The sequence below is a fragment of the Saccoglossus kowalevskii genome, chromosome 18, assembly GCF_978046115.1.
Source record: "Saccoglossus kowalevskii chromosome 18, keSacKowa6.1, whole genome shotgun sequence".
NCBI classification, from domain to species: Eukaryota; Metazoa; Hemichordata; class Enteropneusta; family Harrimaniidae; genus Saccoglossus; species Saccoglossus kowalevskii.
The window spans coordinates 13,256,807-13,270,777 of record NC_140658.1 but is presented as its reverse complement, the minus strand read 5'-3'; the positions used below and the strand labels follow the sequence as shown (position 1 = coordinate 13,270,777).

Here is a 13,971-nt window from a genome sequence, read left to right as displayed (position 1 = left end):
TTACCAAAAATGACAAAAATATTCACCAAAATTATAGAATCGAAGATATCATCACAAAATGAACAAATCTGAGAGAGGTCCACATGTAGTACCTATATATGTAATATCAAAGTAATCAGACTATTGGTTTTTTACAAGAAGTCGAAAATATCACTTTTTACCAAAAATGACAAAAATATTCACCAAAATTATAGAATCGAAGATATCATCACGAAACGAACAAATCTGAGAAAGGTCTACATGTAGTGTCTAAATATGTAATATCAAAGCAATTGAACTATTGGTTTTTAACAAGAAGTCGAAAATATCACTTTTTACCAAAAATTACAAAAATATTCACCAAAATTAGAGAATTGAAGACATCATCACAATATGAACAAATCTGAGAGAGGTCCACATGTAGTACCTATATATGTAATATCAAAGCAATCAGACTTGTGGTTTTTAACAAGAAGTCGAAAATATCACTTTTTACCAAAAATGACAAAAATATTCACCAAAATTAGAGAATTGAAGATATCATCACGAAATGAACAAATCTGAGAGAGGTTCACATGTAGTACCTATATATGTAGTATCAAAGCAATTGGACTTGCGGTTTTTAACAAGAAGTTGAAAATATCACTTTTTACCAAAAATGATAAAAATATTCACCAAAATTAGAGAATTAAAGATATCATTACAAAATGAACAAATCTGAGAGAGGTCCACATGTAGTACCTATATATGTAATATCAAAGCAATCAGACTTGTGGTTTTTAACAAGAAGTCGAAAATATCACTTTTTACCAAAAATGACAAAAATATTCACCAAAATTAGAGAATTGAAGATATCATCACGAAATGAACAAATCTGAGAGAGGTTCACATGTAGTACCTATATATGTAGTATCAAAGCAATTGGACTTGCGGTTTTTAACAAGAAGTTGAAAATATCACTTTTTACCAAAAATGATAAAAATATTCACCAAAATTAGAGAATTAAAGATATCATTACAAAATGAACAAATCTGAGAGAGGTCCACATGTAGTACCTATATATGTAATATCAAAGTAATCAGACTATTGGTTTTTTACAAGAAGTCGAAAATATCACTTTTTACCAAAAATGACAAAAATATTCACCAAAATTATAGAATCGAAGATATCATCACGAAACGAACAAATCTGAGAAAGGTCTACATGTAGTGTCTAAATATGTAATATCAAAGCAATTGAACTATTGGTTTTTAACAAGAAGTCGAAAATATCACTTTTTACCAAAAATTACAAAAATATTCACCAAAATTAGAGAATTGAAGACATCATCACAATATGAACAAATCTGAGAGAGGTCCACATGTAGTACCTATATATGTAATATCAAAGCAATCAGACTTGTGGTTTTTAACAAGAAGTCGAAAATATCACTTTTTACCAAAAATGACAAAAATATTCACCAAAATTAGAGAATTGAAGATATCATCACGAAATGAACAAATCTGAGAGAGGTTCACATGTAGTACCTATATATGTAGTATCAAAGCAATTGGACTTGCGGTTTTTAACAAGAAGTTGAAAATATCACTTTTTACCAAAAATGATAAAAATATTCACCAAAATTAGAGAATTAAAGATATCATTACAAAATGAACAAATCTGAGAGAGGTCCACATGTAGTACCTATATATGTAATATCAAAGCAATCAGACTTGTGGTTTTTAACAAGAAGTCGAAAATATCACTTTTTACCAAAAATGACAAAAATATTCACCAAAATTAGAGAATTGAAGATATCATCACGAAATGAACAAATCTGAGAGAGGTTCACATGTAGTACCTATATATGTAGTATCAAAGCAATTGGACTTGCGGTTTTTAACAAGAAGTTGAAAATATCACTTTTTACCAAAAATGATAAAAATATTCACCAAAATTAGAGAATTAAAGATATCATTACAAAATGAACAAATCTGAGAGAGGTCCACATGTAGTACCTATATATGTAATATCAAAGTAATCAGACTATTGGTTTTTTACAAGAAGTCGAAAATATCACTTTTTACCAAAAATGACAAAAATATTCACCAAAATTATAGAATCGAAGATATCATCACGAAACGAACAAATCTGAGAAAGGTCTACATGTAGTGTCTAAATATGTAATATCAAAGCAATTGAACTATTGGTTTTTAACAAGAAGTCGAAAATATCACTTTTTACCAAAAATTACAAAAATATTCACCAAAATTAGAGAATTGAAGACATCATCACAATATGAACAAATCTGAGAGAGGTCCACATGTAGTACCTATATATGTAATATCAAAGCAATCAGACTTGTGGTTTTTAACAAGAAGTCGAAAATATCACTTTTTACCAAAAATGACAAAAATATTCACCAAAATTAGAGAATTGAAGATATCATCACGAAATGAACAAATCTGAGAGAGGTTCACATGTAGTACCTATATATGTAGTATCAAAGCAATTGGACTTGCGGTTTTTAACAAGAAGTTGAAAATATCACTTTTTACCAAAAATGATAAAAATATTCACCAAAATTAGAGAATTAAAGATATCATTACAAAATGAACAAATCTGAGAGAGGTCCACATGTAGTACCTATATATGTAATATCAAAGCAATTGCACTTGCGGTTTTTAACAAGAAGTCGAAAATATCACTTTTTACCAAAAATGACAAAAATATTCACCAAAATTAGAGAATTGAAGATATCAACATGAAATGAACAAACCTAAGAGAGGTCTACCCAAGGTACATATACACCAAGTATCAAAGCATTCAGGCTTGTAGTTTTCAAGAAGAAGTCAAAAAAGTAAAACATTGACACGGACGACGGACGACGACGGACAATCACTCATATGATAAGCTCCGCTCGACAAAGTCGACAGCGGAGCTAAAAATTCATCATCTCTCATATGTGTAGATGATCTAATAGAAGCCGCTTCCCTAATAGAAGTCGCATTATTTGTTTTTGATAATTGAGAATCAAAAATTCATCATCTCTCATATGTGTAGATGATCTAATAGAAGCCGCTGCATCACCTCTGTTGCATTGTACCATTTTAATAGAAGCTGCAGCTTCTAATACAGATTTTACAGTACCAAGAATAGGTTAAAAGTTTTGATCAAATGGCAAAGCTACATTGTACGAGCTAGTGAGCTTAAGAATTCTTTGAACTGTACCGCACACACATACCCACTGGTCTGTTATCGAATTAAATTGCTCTCATTGAATAATATCAATTTGAAACTCATGGTCAAATGGTTTTCAATCATCATTTAAAATTTATGAAAATTTATAAAAAAATAAATTGATATAGAATTATTGACTATTAATTATTTAGATGGTATATCAGTCTCCCTTAAAGGCAAATTTTCATAAATTTTCTCCAGAATCAGGGGTTCTTGGTTAAATTTGTCAATCTGAGAAACATTCCTTTTAATTCTATGCAAGGAAGTATTTAAAATGACATCACAATATTTCTCAGTGCTACATTTCCCTAGGAGTTTATACAATCGTTACTAGGAAAGAATCAATCTCACGATCACATCGAATAAACACAATATTGCTTTACAAGAATTAGAAAGTGCTGAAAATAAAGACAACAGTTCCTAAGTATGTTTAACAATAAATTTCAATAAAACCTACTCAGTCGTGAATATTGCAGCAATAGATTCAGTTTCTAAAAATCCATTTCAACAATTGTTGCAATCTTTTTGCAACTTTCAGCTTTTGTATTAATTCCATTTTACTATATAATTTTTATTACAATACTTAATCAATATCAAAACACCTTTTGTACTTCAATATATTGCGTTTCTGTGTAATATTTCTTTTAAATCAAAATATAATATTGTTATTATAGATTTAAGAGTTTCTATGTAGTCAAGTAGTCAATGATAGTGCTCAAAATTTCAGGTCCACTGGTTGCTAGGCAACATACATATAGTGGTTGATTTTGTATACTAAGGATTGTTGTTGACAATGCTTGCAGGTTCAATTCAGTTTTCTGCAAAATTGGTATTACACCAGATAATATAGTTATCTTTATAGTTTTTAAAAGAGGAAAAATTTATGATGCATGAATATCCTATCGCTCAATTTAAAAGCCCTTTTCAAATAGTTGGTTTATTTTAAGCACAACCAGGATTTCTTGTTAACCATTTACAACTTCAATAACTTTTATTTATAAACAAGCAGCCTGTCGGCTGAGATAGCTCCACTGTTAGCAATGCACACCAAAAATGAAAAAAATATTCACCAAAATTAGAGAATTGACGATATCATTAAAAATGAACAAATTTGAGAGTGGTCCACATGTAGTACCTATATATGTAATATCAAAGCAATTTATAGTGCTCAAACATCACCTCCAAAAAACTAGAAGCATGAATTCCCAATCTAGTACATTCCAAACACTGTTCAGTAAAATGCAAACAAGACTCCTCCATAGTCTTATCAGCTCAATAAAGAGATAACTGTCTCTGTACTCGAGAGATCACTTTTACTGAATATTTTTATGCCTAAAAGCACATACTGCATGCACTAATAGATATATTACTGTGGATGCCATTCATATTAACCAGTAAGTCTGGTACATTGTAATACCTGAATGATAATAAAGTGGTTAGTGTTTTTTCCTCACATCACGAAGGTTCTGGGTTAGATTTCATTCCCAGAGCCAACTGCTCACTCAGTAGCATAAATCCGAGTACAGACTGTCATGTTCTCCACACACGCAATATTATGTTTAGGAGATTGGCCTGTATGTCCATTGCAATTACCACCAACAAAACATCAGGCAGTAGTGACTTCAATAGATGCAAATGTCGCCTGGCTCGCCTGGCTTTTGCCAAAACAAAAATTGTTTTAACATGCCATATATATTATTTTGTGTAAAATTCTGATGGAATCTGATGTACGTATGGGCTAATTTTTTTAATTGCCATATTTTATTTTTGTTGATCTACCCCGCACATTTATTTATTTTTGTTTTTATTTTCTGCTTTTTCAGATTTAAAATATATAAAGCTGTTATAGATAAACAAAATTAAAATTAAATGAAATATGGCAAATAGAAAAATTCAAAAATAAGCTGGAGCTTTATATCTAATCACATTTTTGGAGACGGGAGAGCAGTTTCAACACAATATTTCAAACACCTATGTCAATTTACAGCATATTTCTACAATGAAAGCTTATTGTCGCCATGACAACAATATTTGCTATAATATAATTTCAATAATGAGTGCTATTATTAAATTACTACTGAAAATTGATTCATTTTCTCCTCAAATTGTGGTAAATAACAAATTGCAGAAAAAAATTGCTTCTGATACCACGAGTTTTGGGCCAACTGGTTGCTTTGGTAACTATGCGTGAGACAATGTTGTATTACCACATTGCATTCTGATGCTTTTTTTTCACATTCGATTTGTGGATGCATTCAACAGGGGATGCGTTAAGTTAAGGGGCATTGAATGACAAACGAACAGCTTTGGTTTTATACTGAACGTGTTTATTTTGTAGTGGTTGACTGCCTTGGAAGTTTACATATTTCCAAAACAAATAATGTGATTTCACATTTGTGATATCTTAAAATTGGTATTGAGATATTTGACATCCGTAAAAAGACCAGAGATCACATCTTTGAAGTGACCAGCTATCTTATCGTTTAAGCAACCAGAATTTCTACCTACATCAAATTTTAATCAGTAACTTAGCAACCAGGGAACAGATGAAACATCTAATAACAGTAAAAAAAGACTGATTAAAAGCAAATAGTAAACCAACTTCATCCATCTTGCTCAATACTGCGAGTAGAAAAAAAATTCTATTGGTTCAACCTGTGGGACTCTTCATAAACCCCTTTATAGTTATATTGCCAGTGTTACAGAGAATGTGACATTTTCCAGCACCCACTTCAAAAGCAATAAATATCATTTCAAGTTGACGCATGGTATTTGCACAGAACCTGTAACAACAACAGTAACTTCAGACTTGCATTAAATATTGCAAGTCACCACGACTAGCAAATCTATAATTTAAATAATATGAGATGGGTTCATTCACATAGCATTCAAGTCTATGAATATTACAATTTGTATTCATATTGTTATTTTTGAAATCATGAAATATTTAGTTATATTTAAAGTTGCTCTTTCTTTAAGCATCAAAGTGAGCTGAAAGGTGTTAAGACAACAGTTCAGCCATCACTCATATACATTTATCTTACTTGATTTAACAGAATAACGGATAAAAACATAGTAACTGCCATAATTGTTTGGCAGTGTTCGACGTCACACTGCGGTGAGTTTTGGATCTACCCTGTGTTACAACACACAGTTCATGTACTACCGGTAATTTACATAATTGGAGCATTGATTACTGTGAATAAATCAGATTGGTAGTTGTGACTAAATAGGAATGGTCAATAAAACTGATATATCATTGATTTTAACCTCATGGTTTTAATGTTATGCTATTTGTACACAAAACTGTAAAAGATATACTTTTACCTAACTAATTTTTGTACAAAAAATAAGTTAAAAATTCATGAAAATGGTGATTTTCATCTTACTTCCAAATGTGATTGTTTAATTACATATGATAACAAAATCATATTTTGTAATATTCTTATTAATTATGTTTGAAACTATTTTTTGTGGAGTAATTTAACATGTTTGAAGGTTGTATATTCTGTGCCAAATAAAATGAAATTCTACGACATGTGTCTTAATAATAGAGAAGTTTTGAGTTATATATACCCATCAGTCGGTTCCCATGCAAGATTGGGGAGGGTGATTTCTAGCCCATGCAAATTATTTGCTAATTTCCATGGTTACTGGTGAACTAATAAGCTATCGAACAATTACGCTGTAAAATCAACCTCCGTATGTGAACGAAACTGAAATGTTTTCACACCAGAGTGCACAAGTTTCTACGGTAACAACAGACCTCAAAACTTGTCTATTATGTAATACTTTTGAAACCAAATATTGTGATGATGAAATATTTTTTTTCATCGTATTTTTTAATAATAAGTAAATGACCATAATTTGACAATTTGACCTAGTTATTAAATACATATGATTTATGATTTACTGTATAATTATAGCCTTGATCCACCGATTGCATTTTAGAATTTTTACAGGTTATATACATTTAAAGAGATGGATGGATGTATTTATCAGTCTGGTTGAAATGACAAAAACAAAGATAACATATTTATGGCTTCCTGCTGGGAAAATTTAAGAGAAAAAAAACGACATGAGCAAGAAGACAGGAGAAGATAATATTTATGTTCTGTTATGCTCCAAATCAGTGAGTAAATCCAAAAACACGCAGATACGGTTTCTTTTTTTTTTATTGTTCCAATCAATTTTTTTTACAAATTCTGCACATTTTTATGGTTTTTTTTTAAGAAGTTCTTTATTAATTTTATTATTTATTAAAATGACATCATTTTTTATTGATCACTTGTCTTGATAATAATTTTTGAAACATTTATTTTACTTTATTTTGTGAAAGTTGAGAAAAGTGACTTTAGAATTTAAAGGGCTAAACCAGTTGAAGTTGAGCCCAATTTTACTAGAATCTGATTAAAATCAGATTATTATTATTTTTTGAATTATTTAATCATTATTTTTGTTTGCTTTATGTACATATTTCAGATTTTGAATATTGTTTCTAAATCGCCTTAACAAATTTTGTAAATTAGAAGCTTCGGCTGGTGGCATTATGAAAATAAAAGAGTTATTCCTTATAAATATAATTATTCAAATATTATTCCCAATAAATAATCTAGCTATGATCAAATTCAATTTAAACAAAGCTTTATAAATACATATAAATTAAAAAAAAATACGCACATCATTATATGTGATCAAGTTTCAATTCATCCATGCTATTGCCATGGAAACCAGCTTAGCAACACATCAGATTAGACATGGTATGTAGGTATTTAGTATGTGACAGGATTATGAATTATAATATCTACGCCATCTGTGAGATACACAGATGATATACCTATATAGATGTTGAAATGAACATCAGTTGTTAAACTTAAAGATCATTATCTTTAAAGCTGTTACTGATTTTTAGAATATGATAAGATCCAGATACCCCTGTCCACACAGCAATGGATTTTATGATAGCCGGGTTCACACAAGTTTCATTAACACTGAATCGTGCTTACTCCACGTATTTAGTTCAATGACAAACTTTTAATAGTCAAATTTCACAAAATAATTCTACATACTTATTGCCAAATTTTAGACAAACGTTCTGCAAGACCTATCTGCAATAGGACATTAACTGTAAACTACTTAATTTTCTTAGATAGATATTTTTTTGATTTGATATTTTTATGGCATTCAGGAATTAACACAAAATTTGTGCCGTAAGACCCCAAAGAAATTTTCAATGCTAAAAAATTCTATGATTTTCATTGACATGCAAAGTTCATGAAAATGTGACTGTTGCGTATTAACCACCAGATATTCTTGCCCAAATTTGTTGGCACTTTTTTCATATATTCTTCAATATTTCTAGAAATGAACCCTAATTTTGGGGGCAATAGAAAAAAATTGATTCAATTTTCTGTTTTTACCGGTACTCAAAAAAATTGGCAATTTTTGTCCCAATCTACTGAAGGAAAGTGCAGACTATAAACAGGACTATTTTGTGAATTATAAAAAGGCAAAAAATGTTAAAAAGTTTGACCAAAGGGTTTAAGATCTCAGTGAAATCTTCACTCCTACAATGGCAAAATTTTACACATTTTTTCGAAACGCGTTCTATTGTTTTATTATCATTTGAAGTGCATATTTTATTGCTTTTAAACTAGAAATAAAAATATATTTTTTAAATGAATGCAATAAATGTCTTATATTTAAAAACAAGCAGCCTATTGGCTGAGATAGCTCCGCTGTTAGCAATGCACATTTCAATTAAAGAACTGAAGACATCATTAGAAAATGAACAATATGTATAGTATCAAAGCAATCAGACTTACAGTTTTTAACAAGAAATCGAAAATATTACTTTCTACCAAAAATGACAAAAATATTCACCAAAATTAGAGAATTGAAGATATCATCACGAAATGAACAAATCTGAGAAGGGTCTACATGTAGTATCTATATATGTAATATCAAACCAATTGAACTTTTGGTTTTTAACAAGTCGAAAATATCACTTTTTACCAAAAATTACAAAAATATTCACCAAAATTAGAGAATTGAAGACATCATCACAAAATGAACAAAACTGAGAGAGGTCCACATGTAGTACCTATATATGTCAAATAAAAGCAATTGGACTTGCGGTTTTCAACAAGAAGTCGAGAATATCACTTTTTACCAAAAATGACAAAAATATTCACCAAAATTAGAGAATTAAAGATATCATTACAAAATTAACAAATCTGAGAGAGGTCCACATGTAGTACCTATACATGTAATATCAAAGCAATTGGACTTGCGGTTTTTAACAAGAAGTCGAAAATATCACTTTTTACCCAAAATGACAAAAATATTCACCAAAATTAGAGAATTAAAGATATCATTACAAAATTAACAAATCTGAGAGAGGTCCACATGTAGTACCTATATATGTAGTATCAAAGCAATTGGACTTGTGGTTTTTAACAAGAAGTCGAAAATATCACTTTTTACCAAAAATGACAAAAATATTCACCAAAATTAGAGAATTAAAGATATCATTACAAAATTAACAAATCTGAGAGAGGTCCACATGTAGTACCTATATATGTAGTATCAAAGCAATTGGACTTGCGGTTTTTAACAAGAAGTCGAAAATATCACTTTTTACTAAAAATGACAAAAATATTCACCAAAATTAGAGAATTGAAGATATCAACATGAAATGAACAAACCTAAGAGAGGTCTACCCAAGGTACATATACACCAAGTACCAAAGCATTCAGGCTTGTAGTTTTCAAGAAGAAGTCGAAAAAGTAAAACATTGACACGGACGACGACGAACAATCACTCATATGATATGCTCCGCTCGACAAAGTCGACAGCGGAGCTAAAAATCATTTTTTATTAACCTATAGCTATTGCTAAGTGCTCTTTTTCAATGCATTCATTAATATACAAAGTCATCTGTCTAGTGTGATGTCAATTAAAACACTCTATTATGTTGTAAAATTAATAAACCATGATTTTTATATTATTCTGTAGTAGTACCCAAGACAGCCTTATGTCCACTGGGGATGCAGAGGATTGAAGAGTACTCAAGGCTAAACTGACCATAATAAAAACTTATTGTTGCACAAAACAGAGCACCGTGATTATAAATAAAAAATTTATGATTTTAAGCTAAAAAAAAATGTACTTCATATGTACTTTCGATTATTTCATGCATTCAAATTGCATTTAATGCAGGGTCTTGAATAATTTGAAGACTGTAATGTAGGATAAACTTGAAATACTGCAACAACAGGGTTTCACAGCAAATCACGTTCATCGGGTAATCAGGCTTACCTTATATCCGCTGGCCTGCTCATCTCGTAGGTACGGATCATTCTCTATGACGTCATAGTTAACGCTCTGCGGAGAAATAAACACATTTTATTGTGCGACCAGGACGGTAACATAGAGACATCAATAAAACATTTCCACTCAGTAAAATAAAACAACAAACAGATGAGAAATTAATTACATGTGTGTCTGTGTTTTATTATATATTGCATCATCATGGTCTGGACATTAATCAAGTGAGAGGGGCGTGTGTGTTTAAAGAGATACAATTTTATTATCAAACCCAATTAAACTAGTTGTTTCAAAATTTCATGTGTATTTCACAAATAGTTTATCCTGCAATAAAATTGGTACATGAATTTAACTTGCGCTAGACTATTTGAATATATATTTATGTTAATTAAGCAGTATATAATATGGCCTAAGCGTAACATACATGTAACATTTCACCACCAGTTCTCCCTTTTCATCACAAATTCACACACTAGTCCTGTTTGTAGTTTGCATTTTCTTTCGAAAGATTGGAAAAAAAATAGCCAAATTTTTTAAAGGGCGACAGTCGTTGCGTCGCGTTCTGTTCGATATGAGACTTATAACGACGTATACAACACGTACGTGTAAAATACATTGTTTATTTACATGAAATTCGAACACGCGATGCGACAACCGCTTTAAGTGAAAACTGAAAATTTACCCAATTTTTGTCTGTTGGCTCCAAAATTAGGGTTCATTTCCAGAAATATTGAAGAAATAAGAAAAAAATTTGACCGAAAAAGTCTGGTGGTGAGAAGGTTAACGTGTAGTTAGCTTTAAGTTGGCTTGGAGCTCATAACTTGTTTAGAAAGTTACCACATATATAAATTGTGCAGCAGAATCTTCCTAAATATTTCTCATATACTAAATACTACAATGAATAAGTTGAAATTATTTAATAAGTTTTTATGAAAGGCACAGCCCGTTGATAGTCAGCTTAATTTGAAGTTAAAGGGCGGCAGTCGTCGTGCCGCGTCCTGTTCGATATGGGACTCATAGCGACGTATACAACGCTTGTAAAATACATTGTTTATTTACATGAAATTTGAACACGCGCTGCGCAACGACCAGCGTGCTTTAAGTTACACTCGCACTGTACTGTAGTAATAGCTGCTGCGTTTATCAGTGAAATATGACCAACCTCTATTAAGGGCATGGCAACGATTCTGAAATGAATCAGAAACTATGCAATATTGATTTCAATTGAATGAAATGCAATGAATCATAAACACTTTAGAGCGATTGGTATTCAAAGAAGCAGGACAGATTTAACCTGACATGTACTATTCACAAATCTGTTACATACTTATATTTAATTGAAAAGAATTAATCATGACACAAAGTTAAAGTCTAGTAGGTAGATGCTTGATGTGGCTGTACTGATTGAAGTAAATAATACAACCACACTGATATAAGTACATAGTGAGAAGTAAGAAGATGTTTCCACTACTTGAAATTGCACAACCATGATATTGTGCAAATATTTTAATTTAAATGTACTTTTTGATAGACTGTTTGCAAACATAGAAGAGATTAAAGAAATCCATAAACGTCTTCCAATGTATGCACAACTTTTACAATGAATCCCTAGCATCAATTGCCACTATAACTTAATAGCCATACAAATGTATTCAAAATTATATTATTTTAATTAACCAATCATATTGATCATGATCAGAACAACCTGATATGAATATATTCTTTGAGCATGGGATGCTTGACAGAGATTCCATATGTACCCAGGGATTTTTTTAAACAAGGGAACAGGGGCGCAGTGCCCTCATGCCATGGCCATAAAATTCTGATTGACCAGAAATCACATGTGGCCATAGTCTTCACCTGTGACCTGTCTGATAGTAATTTTGGCTCCAAGGAAGCCATAGAATGCTCCATTTTAACTTAGAATATAACTTAGAACCCGATCTCCCCCGCTTGGTGGCGCCACTAAATTGCAGTGCTCCCTCTTGCAGTTTTTTCCGAGAAAAACCCCTGTGTACCCATATTATAAAACATGAACTTTTCACTGGGTTCTAAAATTTTGTTATTTTCACTATATTATTAAAATCTGATAATATAATTTTATCTATTTTATTTCACTGCAGATTTTTATTATTTTGTAGTCGTTTTTATTATTACTAGATACATCTTATTTTGTATTACTTTAACAATCGCCACTTGTGGGCTTTCGCAATCACCAAAACTTTTAAAAAACTACTGTCAAATAAATAAATAATTCAAATAATATAATTAAAAGAAAGTGCATGATATAAATAAATAATTAAAAGCATATAAAAAAAATATGAAAAAAAAATAGGATCTTATTTTAATCAGGTTACATATCTATCAGAGTATATGAAAATTTTCAAAGATCTATTATCAACAAAAAACCTCATAACTGCAGCAAAATTTGAAAGTAGTCCGTGTTTTGATAATCCCCCAATTGCATATTTGCATGACTTGTACTTTAAATATAGCCATACATGCAGACAAGTATAAAAACACTTGAGAAATATAACGACATATAACGACATGTATCTACTTGTATTTTAATACTTAATATCGAAGCATTGGTCACAGAGGATTTAATTTCAATTTCAATAATCAGTAGAGCGTCTCGGGCTATTACCTATTGATATGCAAATTAGTACATTCTTTGAAGCGCAGTAGTCGTCGCGCTGTGCATATGCGAGATATATGGGTCTCATATAAACAAAGATGGCAACTTTGACTGCTGCGCAGATCAACGAGTACGAACTGAGACGTTTCCAAGCTTTAATTAGGCAATTTTCATGCGATTGGAAGGTATTGAAGGAGTCACCGACAGTAATCAGTGCAAGTCGCGCCCAGGTCAAACCTCATACTTTTGATTTCCATTTGAAGAACGCATTGGATTGTGGGAAAATCAATGTTTATCAACACAAATGCGACGACTACTGCGCTTTAAATATAGATCTCCAAGTAGTTTCAAGTTTAGAGTCAATACTGCTTATATGAATGCTTAATGTGAAGCATTATGCATGATTTATTGACTTGATTAATTTGCATTTCTCGTTCCTTCACGAATTTGCATATTCTCGCGATAGTTCAGTTTCTCGCTATATTTGGTTGAGCTAGTTGAACTTCACAACTTGTATTTTTCAAATTTACGGTATTTTTTCAACCTTACGATATTTATCAATATTCAACTTCACCATGAATACTCCACGAAGAATTTGTTCCTATTTTAATGTACAACTTCAAGTGTTGTGTCATAAATATGGGGTATAGAATAAAAATTGAATGCATTTCTGAGAAACAATTATGACCAAATACTGATGGTTTGTTAATTTTGCATATCATGTCCTGAATTTGCTTTGACCATGAATAGTAAATTACTCACTGCTCATTAGGCCAGACTTTTTTTATTCCTTGTTTCTCGAGTTT

The 13,971-nt window shown here is 30.9% G+C and overlaps 1 protein-coding gene across 1 annotated transcript in view; it reads right to left on the bottom strand.

Moving 5' to 3' along the window:
• The window catches only part of LOC100375377 (H(+)/Cl(-) exchange transporter 7-like), a 137,171-nt gene that overhangs the window by 27,564 nt on the left and 95,636 nt on the right, over positions 1-13,971 (bottom strand). Inside the window, exon 5 of the mRNA XM_085492937.1 lies at positions 10,519-10,584. Within this exon, the coding sequence (XP_085349063.1) occupies positions 10,519-10,584 (66 nt within the window). The remainder of the gene's footprint in view (positions 1-10,518; positions 10,585-13,971) is intronic.